This window comes from Podarcis melisellensis (genome assembly GCF_964234715.1).
Source record: "Podarcis melisellensis genome assembly, chromosome: 17".
NCBI lineage: Eukaryota > Metazoa > Chordata > Lepidosauria > Squamata > Lacertidae > Podarcis > Podarcis melisellensis.
The window spans coordinates 32,832,133-32,851,549 of record NC_138534.1 but is presented as its reverse complement, the minus strand read 5'-3'; the positions used below and the strand labels follow the sequence as shown (position 1 = coordinate 32,851,549).

Below are 19,417 nucleotides of genomic sequence, written 5' to 3'. Positions count from 1 at the left end.
AGGCATCATAAACTCTCATTTTCTGTGACACTCCCAACTTTCTCAATACACAGTGCCTGGTTTTTTGTTTTTTTATATATAAAAAAATGTACTGCTTTGATTAGGTTATCAAAATAAAAGTGATCTGTTCACCAGAGCATTAAATCACGTAGCGATGGATTATTTAAAGTATCTCGGTTCATTAGGCATGCATTACCTTTAACATTTGGCAAGTCTGAATTGTGGCCAGGTGGTGTCCCTTTGCAAAATGGCAAAGGATCTGGGTATCTGCCCAGGCAAACCATAAAAGGGTGGTGCAAGGGATATTTTGCGCTAGCAAAAGGAGTCGGAGATATGCACATGAGTATCTTTTGGGCGGAGAACATTTAGTGAAGATTAAAATGGAGAGACGTGGAAGACCTATGAGCTTCAGATTGTTGGTAGGAGCCAAATCCTGTGACACGAGGCCACATAAACTAACCTGAAGTCAGGTCCACTTATATTCAAGAAGGTATGAAGTTGCCATAGGCCACATGTGGCAAACTACAATCCCCTCCATCTTCTGCAGCCAACATGGCCAATGATTAGGGATAATGGGAGTTGTAGTCCAAAACGAATGCAGGTTAGATTCCCAGTCTGATTGGTGGCAGCTTTTCAGAAGCCAATGGAGTCTTTTCTAGCCTCACAACATGGGAGAGGTTGCAGCTCAGAGTGAGAAAGCGAGATAGAGAGCACATGTTTTTGCACATTGTTGTTGTTTAGTCGTTTAGTCGTGTCCGCCTGTTCATGACCCCCTGGACCAGAGCACGCCAGGCACTCCTGTCTCCCACTGCCTCCCGCAGTTTAGTCATACTCATGCTGGTAGCTTCGAGAACACTATCCAACCATCTTGTCCTCTGTCGTCCCCTTCTCCTTGTGCCCTCCATCTTTCCCAACATCAGGGTCTTTTCCAGGAAGTCTTCTCTTCTCATGAGGTGGCCAAAGTATTGGAGTCTCAGCTTCAGGATCTGTCCTTCCAGTGAGCACTCAGGGCCGATTTCCTTAAGAATGGATAGGTTGGATCTTCTTGCAGTCCATGGGACTCTCAAGAGTCTCCTCCAGCACCATAATTCAAAAGCATCAATTCTTCGGCGATCAGCCTTCTTTATGGTCCAGCTCTCACTTCCATACATCACTACTGGGGAAACCATAGCTTTTACTATATGGACCTTTTTTGCACATAGAAGGTCCAAATTTCAGCCCTTAAATCTTAAAAGGAGCTCACATAGCAGGAATGAGAAAGACCCCAGAGTCAGAAGGGACAAGACTAGGCTTAGGGCAAGTATGGGGAACCTTTGACCCTTCAGATGCTCCCATCAGCCCCAGTCAGCATGGCCAATAGTCAGGGATGAGGGGAGTTTTGGTTCAGCAACAGCTGGGGAGCTACAGGTCCCCCATCTCTGACTTCAGGGACAAGCAGTGTGGCTTCATATTTATCTCTTTATACTGGAGATACCAGAGGTATTATGCACGCACCTGCAAGCTACGATTTGTCCCACATCCGCTGGAATCTGGATTTGAACCCATGCCCCGAGTTAAGGCAGAAGCCAAGGGCAATTATCGTAATTAAATCACTGTGCCACACATATGGAACCTAGAACTGGCGTCTGTTAATTACTGTGGCTTGGGGATCCCTTAGCTGTGTGCCAGAGAAACAAGGAATAATTTACCACTTGATCCAAAATAACTGACCTTTGAGCAAGCAGTCCTGCCAGAGGGCCAATGACCCTGCTATGATTTGATTTTAATGAACAGTTTGTACCTTGCTGCAACACCTGAAACCATTGTCCATCATGCCAGGAACATCACAGGATTATAGACCATTTGCCAGGTGAGCAGATGGAAATAAGACGCAGCGATGCAGAGAGACGACCTTCCACTAATGATGCAATTAAACAGATGCTTAATGTCAGAGGGTGTTGCCTCAACCATTGCGTGCGATGCATATATAAAGAAATGGAACTGATGCAGAGAGCTAGAGAAACTCCTGCTCCCCTTCAAGATGGCCAGGATTCTGTTCCTAGCGTCTTTCCTGCTCTTAGTTGCAGGTAAGTCCGTAGAATTAGTGGCGCTTCAGGGACCAGAGGGCTGGTTCATGCAGACCTTGTTCAGCACTTGAAAATAACACATGTAACTGGCACATTATTGCTTAGTGGCAAGTGATGGTTAGCATGTATGAAAGGGCTATCACAGGTCGAAGACCACTGGTCAAAACCTGTATCTCACCTCAGTCACAAGGCTTTAAGTGGAGGAGATTTATAGATTCAGCAGATAATTTTCAAGGGATATGGCAATCACAGGTAGAACACATGGGTATGCACATGTGTGTACACAAATGTGGGTGGTGCTGTGGTCTAAACCACTGAGCCTCTTGGGCTTGTGGATCAGAAGGTTGGCAGTTCAAATTCACATGACGGAATGAGTCTCTGTTGCTCTATCCCAGTTTCTGCCAACCTAGCCATTTGAAAGCATACCAGTGCAAGTAGATAAATAGGTACCGCTGCGGCGGGAAGGTAAATGGCATTTCTGTGCTCTCTGGTTTCTGTCACGGTGTTCCATTGTGCCAGAAGTGGTTTAGTCATGCTGGCCACATGACCCGGAAAGCTGGATGTGGACAAATGCCGGCTCCCTCAGCCTGAAAGCGAGACGAGTGCTGCAACCCCATAGTCGCCTTTGACTGGACTTAACCATCCAGGGGTCCTTTACCTTTTTTACACAAATGTGTGTGCAAGGAAGGGGGTGCCAAACTGCGTCCCCAACCTGGATGAAATAAAGCCTAGTTTCGCCCTTGCCTAATTACCCTTTTATCTTTGAACTAAGCATGCCACTCAGTGAGAAAGCTTTATTCTTTTTTTAAAAGACAAAAATGCGTCCTGCATTTGGCAGGGCAGGGAGGTGAGAGAGAATAACAGCTGCCACCCCGTCCCCCCAAAATTGAGCAGCTGCGTCAATATACAATGACTACATCCAGGCCAGCACAGGAACAGCAGTGGTGAAGTAAGATGCTATTTATTCCTTTGTTTTGCAGGTGTATATCCTGACTTGCTACCAGAGGATAAGACAGAAGACTTGGGAGGAGGTAATACAAAATTCTACAATTTATGCACAGGGACAGGGACACACACAGAGTCTGCTTACTCCCCTGGCCAATGGATGTGACCAGGAATCTCCCCTTTGAGCTCCATAGGCCCAGGTCAGCTGGCAACTGAAGCAGCATCTTAGTTGGAAGCAGGGTAGAGAGAGGGAATCTCCCTGCGGCTGGTAGAAGGTGATTAAAAAAGGGAAGAATATTGTGCTGTTCCAATAAGCTGGATGACTTTAAAAAAAACCCCAAACCAACCAATTTTAATGATGTTGTCAGCATGATTACCAAAAACGAACAGCAATGGGGGGAAAAGAGAAATAAAAAATCTTTGCACAAAGCTTGTGGAGAGGTTATAGGACATTGCATCATTAGCCCCAGACATTCCAGTATTTTCCCCTTGTTGCAATAAATCCAAATTTGGGAGGATTTTTAAAAATTCTTTTGGATACCTAGATTTTTGCTTCTTAAAATTCTGCATATGATTTAATTGCCTCCCACTGATAATACTTCTTTGGCAGTGTTCAGGCCGCTTTAAATGCAATTTTACTTTTTAGCAGAGGAAGCAGGTAAGCAAAGATGGGAGCTGTGGGCTCAAGACCCTCCCCCCCCAAAAAATGGACGCTGGAGCAACACTTTCTCCTGCCCATATGCCCATAGCTAGATGTACCTCAAAATCAAACTGGCTAATACATACATGAAATTTCGGGATTAGGCTGAGCTACACTCTTGACTAGATGACTCTCAGGGTCTCTTCCAACTCTACCTGTTTATGACTCTGATTGCACTGGGAAAACCTGAGGACCTTTTACCCTCCTCGATGGGTACGTGGCATTGCTCCTGGGAGATGTGGATCAGGGCCTTCTTTGGGACGGACTTCTGCACCCACCTCTTGCTGAGAATGCTCAAAGTTTCCCACATTGCATCCCAGCTACTAGATGCTCCTAGCATCTCCTTAGAGAAAGCAAGGAGGACAAAACATTTCAATGCAGATCTTAAATGCTTTATTGCCGTACAAGACTGTGGCTTCTGTTCCAGTTAACAAGTCAAGTGCTCCATGGATGAGAGAGAAATAGAGGCTGTGACTCTAGAGGTGAAATTGGGTAGCCGTGAATTGGGTTCTCAATGCTGTTCAAAAAGGGACTCAAGGTCAGTGGCAAGAATTAGACACAGGTGGAAGTCACCAGCTAACAGAGGTTGCGGTTATACCTGAGCATGCGCCACAGGCAAACACTCTCGTCTGTGAAACCCTCCTCGACACCTGCTCCACTCAGTACGTCTCCTGGGAGGAAAGGGGACTTGGGCATGCAGAGTGGCAGCCAGAGGTACCGTTGGGCCAGGGCGCTCAGGGTGGGGAGCTGCTCAGATTGCGCCTCCCACCACTGAGGCAGGGAGACATTTGCAGGAGCTGCCTGTGCCAGCTGCTGGTAGCGGAACCACTCCACCTCTGCCACCTCTGCCAGCCCAGGGATGGCCTGCTCCTGCTGCAGCAACTGGCTCCAGCCCACAGCGCCCACCTGCTTGGGATCAAGGGCCCGCACGGCCTTCAATGTGGGCATTGCAGGGTGAGAGCTGAGCAAGTGCTCCAGGCGGGTGAGGCTGCAAGCCAAGACCTCGCGGAACTGTGATGCGAAGCGAGGTGGGCACAGGGCCAGCTGCCTCCTGGTGTTTGGCCCAAACCCCGTGTCCAGGTGGTAAGAGAAGGCAATGCGCAAGGCCTCCAGCTCGCCATAGGCCCGGTGCGCTAATGGCTCCCCCAACTTGTGCAGGAACTGCGCCGTGCTCAGGAGGACTGCCCCGTGCTCTGCTGCAAAGGTAGCCTCCGCCACCAACTCCTCGCTGCCTGACCCAAGGAGCGCTTGCAGTTTGGCCATGGCGGCACCCTCTTCTTCATCAGCTGCCACAAACTCCATCAGGACGGGGAGATGTTCTGCAATGACGCCGGCCTTCTCCAGCCAAGCCTCTGGCCCAGTCCACCTACTGGGAACGGGCAGGGAGAGTGCCAGGCCGCGCTCTCTCAGAAACAGCTCATAACGGTGGCGCAGGGCAGCCCGCCTCCCGAATGTCTCCTCCAGGAGGTGCAGCACAGAAACCAGCCTTTCCAACTTATCTGGCCACAGCTCCATCACGAGCTCCAGCTGGTGAGCCAGGCAGGGGATGTGAAGGGCAGTGGGCAACACTGTGCCCAGAATCCCGTTGGCAGCAAAGGCCTGGATCATGTGGGCATTCCCAGAAGTGACCACAGCCAGCACCCTGTGAGACAAGACGTGCCCTTCGCTCAAAACGCCCGTGACGGCCCGGGCCACCAAATGGTGGCTCAGCTGCTCCAAGAACTCCACACCCAGGAGCAGCGGAGACTGCCCAGGCCTGTCGAGAGGCAGGACAGAGATGCCAAGGATAGCCCGCCCGTCCCCTGTCGTCGCCTCATGAAGGAAGACAAAAGTATCGCGGCGGTGGAGAACCTGACGGAGACCCGACTTGTGGCGCCGCCGCAAGGCCGGGAGGACGCTGCGGTGGAGCTGGGCCACGGATGGGAGCAAGCGCCTCACGCCCAGCGGACGCGCGATGAGAGCCTCGAAGAAGCCTGCTTCAGAAAGCGGGATGCCTGTGTGGGCCAAGGCCTGCACCAGAGACAGCAGGATTGGGTCTGGTTCGGGGACGGATTCCGAGCGGCGGCACCAAGCTTGTCCCTCAGAGCGGAGGGATGAGGCCGAGGCCTGTTTGCGAAGCTGGAGGCCTCTGGTGGAACCGGCATCCGAGCGACGGCGGCTGGGAGGAACGTGGGCCGGCGATGACTCCTCAGAGTTCAGGGAGGAACGCAGGCCAGAGGCCTGGGTGGGCTTCCTCAATGGAGTTGCCATGGCTCAGCTGTGGAAGAAGGTGGACAGGGTGTCAAGAGAGGGAAAAGACGTTTGTGGTACCTGCAGCAAAACTCTAACATTGGGCAGAGACACATCATACACATCACTTCCCCCAAAGAATATTGGGAACAGGGGGGCCAACTTGGACAAAAATATTGAGGAGCCCCCCAAGACATGGCACACAAACATCATTCGAATTGCAGTGTCCATCAACTTTGGTTGCCCCCTCCGGCCCCCTCAAATATTTTAGTGGGGGCAAAGAGACCTCAGCCCCTAGGATAGGGTTACCAGATGTTCCCGTGGACAGTCCCTGGATTTGCAAATCTGTCCCCTGACAAATTCCGTCCCCGGAATGTCCCCAGGTTTGCAATCTGTCCCTGGGAAACATGGCAGCGGCAGCCTCGGCAGCCCGGAGTCAGCCTGTTAGCGCAGTTGGCTCTGGCTGGCTTCAGGAGCTGCTCGCTGCTGTGGCGCCTGCCATTTTTCCTGTACCATGGCAGCGAGCAGCTCCTGAAGCCAGCCAGAGCCAACTGCACTACCAGGCTGGCCCCTCCTGGGCAATGGCCGCCCGCCCGTGATTCCCGAGCCTCCCCTGATCTGTCAAAACAAAGGGGGAAGAAGATCGGGGAAGGCTTGGGAGTCACGGACGGGCTGTTGCACAGTTTTTAAAAAACCTGTGCATTTATGTTTCACAGGGTGTGAAAAAAGGGCTTTGCACCTTTATAAAATATGCATGTGTGCTTGGGCCCAGGGTCTTTTGCCTCACCATCCCCACTATTGACTCCCTGTTGCTACTCAGCTTCAAAGAAAAAAAAAAGTGTCCCCGGATTCATTGAAAAAAATAATCTGGTAACCATGTGTTATTTTAAAGACATATTCTTGAAGGAGGAGTGGATGGGGAAAGTGGCCAACCTTCCAATCGGAGACATTGGTGGCTCTTTGCTTAGTCCGCAAGTATCTAAGAAAGAGGACTGGACCAGGCTAGGAAAACATTTGGGAGATATGGAAATTTTGAGTTCTCTTGCTTCCCTTTCACCAGATGTTTCCTAGTACACTGTGCAATTAGACAGCTCTTCACCTACATGGAGATTACGAACAACAAGAACCTTGCCTTGCTAAATGGAAGGAAAGAATTGTGGCATGGCAGGGTTTTTTAATTAATGGTAGACAAGACAGACAGCGGGTTGAGTTTCTGCTATGCTTGATCATTTGCACAGTAGAGCCATGGAACATAAAAAAAAGTGTCCCCGGATTCATTGGGAAAAAATCTGGTAACCATACCCTAGGAGTTGGCTCCAATGCCTGGGAACTGGAGTTTAAGGGTGTTGGGCAGTGTAGTTCTGTGAGCGGGTGGGGAAGCAAGAACTCTTACAGGGAAGTTGTGTTTTTAAAAAGTTTCTTATTAATTTTTTAACGCTAAGAACCACCAGCACCATATTTTCAAAATAGGAGCTGTAGAACACCCAAACTGGACAATAACTGTGTTGGTTTCAAGCCAGTATAACAAGTCATGTGCTTTCAATGTGTGTTGAATGTGCTTATGTTGTGGGTCTGCCCACTGCTTGTCGTTGCAGGACCCTCCCACACCTATTTTCACCCAGTCAAGAAATAGCAGCAACAACATACTAACACATTTATACATTTCACAGCTCAGCTGCCAACACACCCAGGTCTCCCCAGCCCATCCCTGAAGATGCAGTGCTGCATAGCACAACCGTTTACAGTGTGCAAATCTTTGCCTTAACACATTGCATCTCTATCGGGAAAAGCATTGGCTGCTACACTTCTGAACAGTAACAAGCATTTAACAGCAACAAACCAGGAACCCGGAGTCTCTGAAAGAGTTTTCTTCTCCATGTAGGGTTGCCATTTTGTTAAAAGGGAAGGAAAGCTTCTAGCTTTTAGCAGCTAGGGCGCAGCAGGTGGGGGTTTTCTAAGCTTGCTGTACTGGGAAGTATTTTTCCTGCTTATTTCTGCTGGGTCCTACAGGAGTGGGGGGCACAGAACAACTGTCCATTAAGAGGCAACAATGGGGCAAATGTTTGTTCATTATGCAGGCTTTTTACTTTTACATCCACACTGGCCCCAGGCCACAGCATACATCAAAAGCCCTCTTATACCTCTTTAAATAGTCCCGGCTTTCCCCAGAGAATTCTAGGAGCTGTAGCTCTGCAAGTGGGTTAGGGACCAGATCTCTCTCAGCACCCTTAAACTACAATTCCCAGGATTCCTAGGCAGAGGGACAGACCAGAACTGTTTTTTATAAAGTGGAGAGGGCTTTAAGAGTTTGGTGCAGATGTGAGGGTCTTTCACCACATACTCAAGTCTACCCAGTTCATCTGCTTCATGCTACCCAACAGCCCTACCAGAGAAAGCCATTTATGCATTAAAACCATTCTCCTCTCATGGCACATTATGCCCACCTACACTTCACCCACCAACCCCAGACTCGCTTAACTTTACAACATAGGCTCCAAACCAAAGGCAAGGCTCTAGAGAAACAAGCATCTACCTTTCTCTCTCCCTATTGGTAAAACCTATTTGGTGTTTCACAACTTTCTGACTAGTTGCAGGACCTTAGCCAGACCTAGCAGAGTAAACTTGTTAGGTGTTTTTTATATACAGTGGACTATTTACAGGAACAGAACACAGATCTTTAGCTAGCTCTCTCTGACACGACTCACAACTCCTACACTGACACACAGAACTCTGAACTAACACATTCCAATTGGTAGGCCATTAATTATCACTCCCTTGAGAGACCTTGATCAATCAGGGAGCTGTCTCCATGTCTCTGTTATCACCAGGCAGACTTACTCCTTCAGATTGCCTTCTGGCTGTCTGCCAAACCTTAACTGACTCTGTGTGAGTAGCTGCATGTACACAGTTTCCCAAGACTCCCTTCACAAACCAAGCCCAGAACCTTTATTCCTCATCTACAGTAAACACAGGAAAGCACATAGTTCCCAGGTAGCTACCTACCTACCCACTCCTCCTGTACAACAGCATCCAAGTGAATCTCCCTGAGACCCACCCTTGCTGCCTGCCTCTTTTATGACCCCAGCTATGTTTGGCTCCGCCCACCCACTTAGGACTCACCTGTTCCACCTGGGAATGAGGCCGGGCTTTACCTGATCAGCCAAAACAGGCACAGGCAGTGGTGTTGCTAGACTTGTGTGACACACACAAGTGTATTAAAGAGAAAGGAAGCGCTAGTAGTTGTTGTGTTGGGGAGTAGCCAGAGATTAATTTCTGCTTCATTCATTCTATGAACCATGACACCAAAATTGGGCTGATTTTTTTTGGTGCCCCCCCCCCCCAACTTGCAGTGCTGCATCTGACAAGCTGATCTCTGGAGGGTGTTCAGAAAGAGTGTGTGTTTGTGCGTCATCCCTGGAAAGTGTGCATAGGGATTGTTCAGTGTTTTTTCTGGGGGGAGGAACGCAGGGGTATGCACATTTTGTGAATCTAAGTTTGGCCTCATTGAGGGGCAGTGTTTCAATATGAGTAGGAAAATGAGAGTATTCCTAAACATATTTTTTTAAAGAAAAAAATCACTGGGATTACAAACTTCTTTTGGGAAGATGTGCACCTTTAACAGTAGAAATTTAACAGGTGAAGCATTTCCTGGTATCAAGGTACAGTACAATCATAGGAAAAGCTTTACTGGTGGAAGCTAATCAGGTAGTTGACTTGCCAGGGAAAAGCAAAACAAAACTGGAAGCCTTATGCATGGCTAGGAAGGCTTTTGGAGTAGAAAACTTTTTAAAAAAAATTCAGGGAGACAAGTAAGCATTTTAACAGCTGCGTCAAATGTAGACCAGTTACCATCAGTGCATCTCTATACTGGAGAAAACATCACCTGGTGATTTATGCCTCTTTTGCAGCTGTTAACAGGCACACAGCCACTGCTTCTTAAAAAGAAAAGGTGGCTGTTCTCACTGAGAGATAAAATACAGCATTTATTTTACTTTAAGGTGACAACAACGTTTAGAAGCCAAACCAAGCTGGGCTTTTTCTAGTTCCTTGGGATGCTGTGGGAGAACTGAGATTTTTCTGCCATTGAGTATCTCCCTGGTTTGACTTAAATGTTTATTTCACTAATCATTTCCATCTTTATTGGGAAGATAGGGACTGTGACAGTGGGACCAAGGATCTCTGTCAGGAAATTCTCAGTTCCATCACCAAACCACAATGCCTAGGATACAAAGCCATGGCAATTAAACTAATATTAAGACCAGATTGTAGCCCATCAAATGTTAGGTTTTTAGCTATTCCACAGTGCTTTAACTACGTAGAAGTGGATTATTGGAACCCTATTCCTAAGCAACCTCTCTCATCTCAATATGTACGGTCTGAAGGCACACTAGTGTCATGACCTTGCTGAAGCTGAGATCTGGGTCTGATCCTGAATGGGTGACTAGAAAACCACATGTGTACTGTCTTGGGTTCCAATACAGAAGGTTCCATTCCTGATAAGACCTCTTCTCATACCCTCCAATGTTTCTCTGATGAAAATAGGGACGCCCTATTCAACAACAATAACAATTTTATCATTTATACCCTGACCATCTGACTGGGTTGCCTCAGCCACTCTGGGTGGCTTCCAACATATATAAAAACCCAATAAAACAGTAAAAAAACCTTCTCTTTACACGGCTGCCTTCAGATGTCTTCTAAAGGTTGTATAGTTTACTTATCTCCTTGGCTCATGGGTTGCATAACTCCTGTACCCTCCAACATTTCTCCGATGAAAATAGGGTCATCCTAAGGAAAAGCAGGTGGACTGTGGGTTAAACCACAGAGCCTAGGACTTGCCAATCAGAAGGTCGGCGGTTTGAATCCCCGCGATGGGGTGAGCTCCCGTTGCTCGGTCCTTGCTCCTGCCAACCTAGCAGTTCGAAAGCACGTCAAAGTGCAAGTAGATAAATAGGTACCACTCCGGCGGGAAGGTAAACGGCATTTCGGTGTGCTGCTCTGGTTCTCCAGAAGCGGCTTAGTCATGCTGGCCACATGACCCGGAAGCTGTACGCTGGCTCCCTCGGCTAGCAAAGCGAGATGAGCGCCACAACCCCAGAGTCGGCCACGACTGGACCTAATGGTCAGGGGTCCTTTTACCTTTACCTTTTAAGGAAAAGCAGGACATTCTGGGATCAAATCAGAAACCAGGACAGCTTATGTAAATCTGAGACCGTCCCTGGAAAATAGAGACACTTGGAGGGTTTGTCTTGCTTGCACCTATCAGAACCACTAACTTAGAAAGGCATACAAATGAGGACGGCCACCATTGTTGATCTGGATGGTGCAAAAGTGACCTCTCAGTGGCTAAAGAACAGAGTTCCCATATAGAATACTACTAATCTACCTTTAAAGGCAATTCAGTGTTTCATGTCCCTGAAAGGACTATTCCAGATTCATCTGTTTAACCTCATAGAATACCATTTCATGCTTTCCTTTCCTCCAGATGTTGATGAGCCTGCAGCACCCACACCACCTGTAATCGTAGTTACTGGAGTGATAAGCGGTGAGTCCACACATTTCTTCTACATCATGTAATGTCATCGATAAAAGGAATGGGCAGCAGTGAGAAATGGCTTAGACTTAGAGCATTCCTGGGTCACAAACCACCATGAGCATCATTTTTAGTGGTCCAGGGATTGCCTGTAAAAATACAATAAAAATCGCACAGCATGTTACAGTTGCTGCAACAGGCAGAAAGACAGGAACCCTGTTTTCTCTTTGCAACGTGGCTGTGGAAGGAACTGGGTGTGGGGAGTTTGAGTGGACAAACACCCGGAAGCAAAACTATTAAACAGCCCCTCTCTTGGCCTTTCTCAGCCTCAGTTGAAGCTTCCAAGGCTTCTTTTCCTTGTTGTTGTTTTTAAATCGAGAGACTGACTCAAGTAATGCCTAGGTTGGTCCTGACACACAAACTAGACTGGGTTGGGTTGATTCTTCCTCCCAGGACCATATTCTCAGTAGAAAAATGGCCTCCCCACTTCAGCTGCTATTTGCTTTGTTCCTCTAGGTGAGACCACAACAGCAAAGGTTGAGACCACAACGGCAAAGGTTGAGACCACAACGGCAAAGGTTGAGACCACAACCGCAAAGGTTGAGACCACAACTCCAGCATCAACACCTGGTGAGCATCTTTTTGACAGTTTCATTTCATTTCATTTCATTTCCGCTTTCTATATTACTATACCCAAGGCAGTTTACAAGCTGAAGAAACAACAAAATATACAACAAAGATTGCACACCTTATATTACAGGGGTGCCCAAACTTTTTTCAAAGAGGGCCAGATTTGATGAAGTGAATATGCGTGAGGGCCGACCGAAGTTGTTTTTTTAGGATAGAGGTTGCTGAGCTTTTTAAAGGATTTTACCCCAGGACATATACTGCCATGGGGGTCAGATTAAATCGACCGGCAGGCCAGATTAGGCCCCCAAAATGGACTTTGGACATGCCTACCTTATAACAATCTGATCCAATAAAAAAAAGCCATAATAAAAATATATCTGTAAAACGAACAACTGTTATCAAATAAAGTAATATATTCAGTGATCTGTTGGAATTTAATAGTACACAATTGAAATTAAAGGAACCCCTGACCGTTAGGTCCAGTCGTGGACGACTCTAGGCTTGTGGCGCTCATCTCGCTTTATTGGCAGAGGGAGCCGGCGTACAGCTTCTGGGTCATGTGGCCAGCACGACTAAGCCGCTTCTGGCGAACCAGAGCAGCGCATGGAAACGCGTTTACCTTCCCGCCAGAGTGGTACCTATTTATCTACTTGCACTTTGACGTGCTTTTGAACTGCTAGGTGGGCAGGAGCTGGGACTGAACAATGGGAGCTCACCCCGTCGTGGGGATTCGAACCGCCGACCTTCTGATTGGCAAGCCCAAGGCTCAGTGGTTTAGACCACAGCGCCACCTGCATCCCGTCAATTGAAATTAAATACCAGCAAATAATAATTAAACAGAAATCCACTGTCAACAATAACAATAAATGTTTACTAAACTAGGATCGATAAAAATAACAGCAAGTCACAATGCATGATTTTACCGCTGCTTGAAAACACCCACCTACCATATATATCCTACAAGGGAATGTCCAGGGTTCTCCTCTCCCCATTTTATACTCATGGCATCCCTGGGAGGCACCGTATTTTTCGCTCCATAAGACACACCTGACCATAAGACATACCTAGTTTTTAGAGGAGGAAAACAAACAAAAAAATATTCTGATCGAAACAGTGGATGTATGATTTTTGTGGGTCATGCTGTGGTCACAGACATGTGATCTGATGGTGAATTTGGGGTGACCCAATGCAAAAATCCTGAGGATCCATGTGGATCCGTGCTTTGTAAACACATTTTTGCACCATTTCAGTCCCAGGAAACAGTGAATGCATGATTTTTTTGGTGCAGGCTGTAGCCATGGACATGCTATGTGATCTGATGGTGAACTTGGGGTGAATTTGGAGTGACCCAATGTAAAAATCCTGATGATCCATCGGCTCTTACCTCCCCACTCCCAGGCAGCCTTGCTAGCATCCCTTATCTCTTTCCCAATCCCACCGATCAGCTGCTTCCTTTCAACACTCCCTTCCCTCTTGTTTGCCTTAGTGTCTTTTCCTTAGCTGGAGCAGTTTTTTGCTCCTCCTTTTCTTCTAATTTCTCTCCTTATTGCTTTAGTCTTCCTGTCCCCCCCCCCTTTGCAAGTTTGCTGTCTTTACCTCCCCTTCCCAGGCAGCCTCCTTTATCTCTAGAGTCCCTTATCTCTCTCCCTGATCGGCAAACGATCAGCGGCTTTGTTTCAACACCCACGTCCCTCTTTCTTATTTTATTTTATTTTTTATTAAAGATTTTCTTGATTTACAAAAGTGTGCAATGTCTCTCTCTCGTATATATAAATTTTTCCATGTAACATTTTTACAAGTCAGTTTCATTTGTTGAGACATTGGGAAGAAAAGGGGGAAAGAGGTGGAGGGGGGGGAGATAGTGGGGTGTGTGTGTGTCGGGTGGCATGATTTGTTTTTTGCCCCTAAGCAATTTGGCTCCAGGGACCACGCATTCACTCCATAAGACGCACAGACATTTCCCCTTACTTTTTAGGAAGAAAAAAGTGTGTCTTATGGAGTGAAAAATACGGTAGATTAGGCTGAGAGACAGTGGCTGGCCCAAGGTCACCTAGTGTGCCTCATGGCTGAGGGGTGATGTGAACCCTGGCCTCTTATTTCCAAGTCCAACACACTAACCGTTACACCACACAGGTGTATTTTACCAGTGTATGATTTTATTTCTCTGTAGCATTACTCATGCACCACTCTTTTGGATGAAGTTCACCCAAGGGGGTTTGTAACGACATGAAAACAGAGAGAATACAATTATCTGAAATAACCAAAGCCAACAAAGGCGGACACTTTCTCAATGATTTACAATGCCAGTTTATAACAATCTGCAGAGGTGAGGTAAAATACTGAGCAGAGTGCTATATTCTGTAACATAGAAAAAGACCTCGATTCAGATTTCCAGAAAAAGATACCCTGCATCTCTAAAGTTTTCCATCTTTCTGCTTGTTATTGTTGCTTTAACAAATAAAACTTCCTTCTTTTATTTCTTCATCCCAATACACACCTTTATCTAGCACCTTCCTCTGAATGGCTTGTCTCTTTCTAAGCTTTGTTGCCTAGTATACAGAAGAAAGATCTTGAGATATGGCTCAGCCATTAGCTCGCCATGAGAAAACACCAACCATCTTTCTTAAGCCATTAGCTGTTCATCTTCTTAACAAAAGGAATGACCTTCCGGTTGTTAACACACATATATTTGTTGAACAGGGTGTATTACCCAGGGAGGGAAGCCGGGATCGTGTCCAAACCCAAATTTCCGGCCTCGTCACCACGGGCACCATGACCACGGCCCACGTCCGAAAGGAAAGGGATTCAAGAAGCATGATTCCTCTTCTGAGGAGTCGGTCCTCTCAGAATGGAAACCCAAGTTCCATTCCTCCTCCGAGGAGTCTGGCTCCTCAGAACGAAGGCAGAAAAGGGGTGGTCACCATCACCATGGAAAGAAGGGACATCGGAATCTCTGCAATACTCCACCATGTGGGGAAGATGGAGACTGCCCCGATGATCTGAAGTGTTGCCATATTTCCCGCTGTGGGAGGAGGTGTGTGAGACCCGTACCCATGCTGCAAGGAAACAACCTTGGGGAATAAGTGTCTTAAACTCTGATGCTTGTTCCAAAGTCCCATCTGTGGTAAGTAGCATCCTGCATTGCTCTGCACCAGTTCCATGTTCACCATGTCAAAACTGGCAGCCATGTTGTGCCTAACCTGCTGAAAATAATATCTATTAATACTCTGATATTGTGGTACAGTGGTACCTTGGTTCTCAAACTAAACCCTTTCCTGAAGTCCATTCCAAAACCAAAGCATTCCAAAACAAAGACGCGCTTTCCCATAGAAAGTAATGCAAAAAGGATCAATCCGTTCCAGACTTTTAAAAACAACCCCCAAAACAGCAATTTAACATGAGTTTTATTATCTAACGAGACCATCGATCCATAAAATGAAAGCAATAATCAATGTACTATACCATAAAATAAGTAAGACAATATTGTAGATGATAAAAATCAAAATTACTGTGTTTTTCGCTCTATAAGACGCACCAGAACATAAAATGCACCTAGTTTTTGGAGGAGGAAAACAAGACAAAAAATATTCTGAATCTCAGAAGCCAGAACAACAAGAGGGATCGCTGCGCAGCGAAAGCAGTGATCCCTCTTGCTGTTCTGGCTTCTGGGATAGCTGTGCAGCCTGCATTCGCTCCATAAAATGCACACACATTTCCCCTTACTTTTTAGGAGGGAAAAAGTGAGTCTTATAGAGCAAAAAATACGGTAATTCTTTTTCTTACCTACACTGATAATTGTTTGGATGATGGGCTTTTATCCATTTCTGCAGTCACTCACTCACTCACTCACTCACTCACTCACTCAGTAAGTAGCTGAACTGGGTTCCACACAATTACAAAAACAAATTAACCAAAAAAGCTACAAAAACAAAAATGCAAAATAAATAGCAAAAACAAGAGCGCCAAACTTAATCCATTCTGGAAGTCTGTTTGACTTCCAAAATGTTCAAAAACCAAGGCACAGCTTCTGATTGGTGCAGGTGCACCCAGAAACAATAGCCAACAGCCGCATCAGATGTTCAGCTTCTGAAATAGGTTCGAAAACCGGAACACTTACTTCCGGGTTTTCAGCATTTGGGAACCAAGGCGTTTGAGTACCAAGGTACCACTGTATTCTGCATTCCCCCACCTACCCTTCCTGAAACAGTGGAGTGGGAGGTGGGAAGTGTGTTTTGACCATTTGGGCATATAAGCAGTATTCAAGTTAATTATAATTCTAGTTTTGTTGACGAAAAGGTGGGAGACCAGCTTTTGCACTGCTTGTGTCTCTTGCTTGGCCCGGAGAGAGGCTCCATTCTCCAAGAACTTGCTTGCTAGCTCTTTGAACACCAGGTGGAGCCCCCAGCCCCACTTAAAGCGCCTGTTTCATTTCTCCCCCGCAGAACTCGAATAGACGTCACAGCAGGACTGACAACCACAAGTGGGACCGGCTGAATAAATTCTGCACCCTTTCAGGTTTAATTGGCTTCCTCCAAAAGCAAAACAAAAAACAAAAAAACTAACCAGATTAAAAAAGAAGCATTATCAACTGACTTTCAAGCCGTGTATGATCATTTATTATTTGTTTCCCCAGCCACTATGGGCGGCGTCCACAAAGACCAAAAATACACTAAGATGTCACACATTAAAAACTTCCCTGAGCAGGGCTGCCTTAAGATGTCTTCTGAATGTCAGGTAGTTGTTTATCTCTTTGACATATGATGGGAGGGCATACCACAGGGCGGGCGCCACTACCGAGAAGGCCCTCTGCCTGGTTCCCTGTAGCTTTGCTTCTCGCAATGAGGGAACCGCCAGAAGGCCCTTGGCACTGGACCTTAGTGTCCTGGCAGAACGATGGGGGTGGAGACGCTCCTTCAGGTATACTGGGCCGAGGCCGTTTAGGGCTTTAAAGGTCAACACCAACACTTTGAACTGTGCTCGGAAACGTACTGGGAGCCAATGTAGGTCTTTCAAGACCGGTGTTATGTGGTCTCGGTGGCCGCTCCCAGTCACCAGTCTAGCTGCTGCATTCTGGATTAGTTGTAGTTTCCGGGTCACCTTCAAAGGTAGCCCCACATAGAGCGCATTGCAGTAGTCCAAGCGGGAGATAACTATGATGCTATGGAAAACATGAATCATAACAAAAGCAGCATGGGAGGGTGGTTTGGACACTACCAGAAAACAATGGTGGAGCATTTCTTGCTGGTGCCCGGGGTGGGTTGGTGTGCCATGGGGGCTGTGCACACTGCTAGAGTGACCCCCGCCCACTGGAGCCAAGTGGGGCCATGCTGTGCCGTTTGCCCGGCCATGCAGTGGGGAGCCTGGTTGGCTAACTCCTTTGAAGGGCACCCACAAAAGCGGCTCGGGCTGGCAGGGCACAAGCCTGTTGTGTCCTCCTCAAGGCTAAGTACACACTAACAGCTTGAAACACGGAGAGGTTGGTTCTCCTTGCTGCGATTCGAGTCACATTCTTATGTCGCTGTATACACCAGAAAAGTGGGTGGGGATGTCTTCTCCTGATGCTCATTACTCAATTTATTGCGCATGCAAACACACCCACCTACCCAGCTCCTATTCACCAGAGCTGTCGTCAAGAGTATGTGCAATGACTATCTGAAATGTACACATCTCAGCTTAACCGTAGCTTCTGTTTTCAAACCGGATGGAAGCTGGTTTGGAGGGGAAACACATTAGACAGGAATATTTCTCAAGAAGTTACAAGATACCTATGGATTGTAGCTAATGCTATGTGCCCCTGGCTTCAAACACCAGTGGTGGGAGCGCACTGGAGCCAGAGTAAACAGGAATGTGGTGTTGTTGCGGGCATTCGTCAGTCTCCAGAGACAATGGAGTGCACTTTTGGGGGTGACATCAAACTGCCACACCAAAGTGCATAGCTGCACCAAAGTGCATAGCGGCACCAAAGCTGTCAACCGTCCCTTATTTGGTGGGAAACTCCCTTATCCCAGCGCCGTGTCCCGCTGCTGTCCCTTATTGATAATGTCCCTTAAATTTCCCAGGTTTCTAAGGAAGCAGCTTCTCTCCCTCCCTCCCTGCCAGCCAGGGAGGAGGGAGGCTCCAACTGTGTTGCTTGGCTGCCCGGCCCACCCCTCTCCGGAGGGGGAAAGTGGAGGAAGGACTGCAAGCGTTTCTCCCATAGATTTGTAGTGGTAGAGTAGCATAGATGGTCTGATCTGCGGGTTTACTTCAGGCGCTATTTCCCCCCCCCTCTCTTCCTCCCACCCCGCCTGATGGAACTGAAAGCTGAAGATGGAGCACGAGAGAAAAGATACAGAACTGCAGCTGCATCTTTGTAGCTTAGACCAGTGTTTCCCAACCGGTGTTCCGCGGCACACTAGTGTGCCGCGAGATGTTGCCTGGTGTGCCGCGAGATGTTGCCTGGAGGGAGGCGGGCGAGGGCGTTTGCTTCCCGGAGGACGGAGCGAGGGCGCCCCCTGCTGGGCCGGGGCTCGCTCTCCCCAGAGGGTAAATCTGGATCAAATGGGGTGAGGGGCGGGCAGAATTCTGGGGGCCACTGATGCCCTACAGACCCCCCCAAGTCCTCCGGGGCGCGCGCTCTGCTGGGCTCTTTTCGGTCGTCGTGCTTGTGGGAAGCCGCCCCTTCCCTGGGCGACGCGCCGCCTCGCGACTCCGGAGTCAGTCCCGCGGGCTCTCGGAGGGACTCGCGAGCGACGGCGCGGCAGCTCCGGGGCGCGCTCAGCCGGGCCGCCGCGCGCCCCCGCGCAGCCCCTGCTGCATCTGCCCGGCGTGGAGCGCGACGCGGAGCCGGCCGGGCTTGGAGGCGCCCAGGTAGGGCCGAGCCGGGCGGGGGCGGGGAGGTCTCGGTCTGCTGCGGGCGCAGGAGGGCGAGCGGGAGAGGGGGAGCCGTCGGGTCTCCTGGAAGGAAGCGAGGCGGCGGCTGTGGGGGATGCAGCCCCGTCCCCAGCAACAGGCGCTCCTCGAAGTGAGGCCACAAGTCGGGGCTCGGACAGGGCCTGGAAGCAGCGGCTCCGGCTCTTGGGAGCGGAGAAGGGGACTTCGAAAGCGGCCTGGAGGAGAAAAGCCCCGATGGAGCGAGAGCGGGGAGCGTGCTGCCTTGTCCAGGCCTCCTCGCTTTGTGCCGTCCGCTGCCGGGAGCAGGACACGGGGGCTCCTCGTTCGCATGCTTTCCCGGGTGATCGGTGAGGGTTAGGGTTAGGGTTAGGGTCCCTCGGTCCCTCGCTTTGCTGCCTCCTCCCCCCCCCACCCCCCAAAGCTTGGAGGTTCCCCGGCAAG

General features: G+C 48.5%; 1 protein-coding gene across 2 annotated transcripts; it reads left to right on the top strand.

The window, feature by feature from the left end:
- Window positions 1-1,950: 1,950 nt before the first annotated feature.
- LOC309360222 (uncharacterized protein) lies at window positions 1,951-16,665 on the top strand. 2 transcript variants are annotated; one of them, XM_081894874.1, is made up of 6 exons: window positions 1,951-2,066; window positions 3,047-3,097; window positions 11,426-11,485; window positions 11,990-12,103; window positions 14,804-15,227; window positions 16,546-16,665. In XM_081894874.1, the coding sequence occupies exons 1-5, from the start codon at window positions 2,021-2,023 to the stop codon at window positions 15,184-15,186; spliced, it is 654 nt and encodes a 217-aa protein (XP_081751000.1). In that variant the 5' UTR covers window positions 1,951-2,020; the 3' UTR covers window positions 15,187-15,227; window positions 16,546-16,665. The 2 variants fall into 2 exon arrangements, with proteins under 2 accessions (XP_081751000.1, XP_081751001.1); XM_081894875.1 differs by lacking the exon at window positions 11,426-11,485.
- Window positions 16,666-19,417: the final 2,752 nt, after the last annotated feature.

Bases quoted from the DNA above. Each gene is read 5' to 3' on its own strand.
- LOC309360222 (XM_081894874.1), top strand. From the start codon at position 2,021: ATGGCCAGGATTCTGTTCCTAGCGTCTTTCCTGCTCTTAGTTGCAG. The intron at 11,486-11,989 runs GTGAGTCCACAC...TTGTTCCTCTAG, and splicing joins AGTTACTGGAGTGATAAGCG to GTGAGACCACAACAGCAAAG. The intron at 12,104-14,803 runs GTGAGCATCTTT...TTTGTTGAACAG, and splicing joins AACTCCAGCATCAACACCTG to GGTGTATTACCCAGGGAGGG.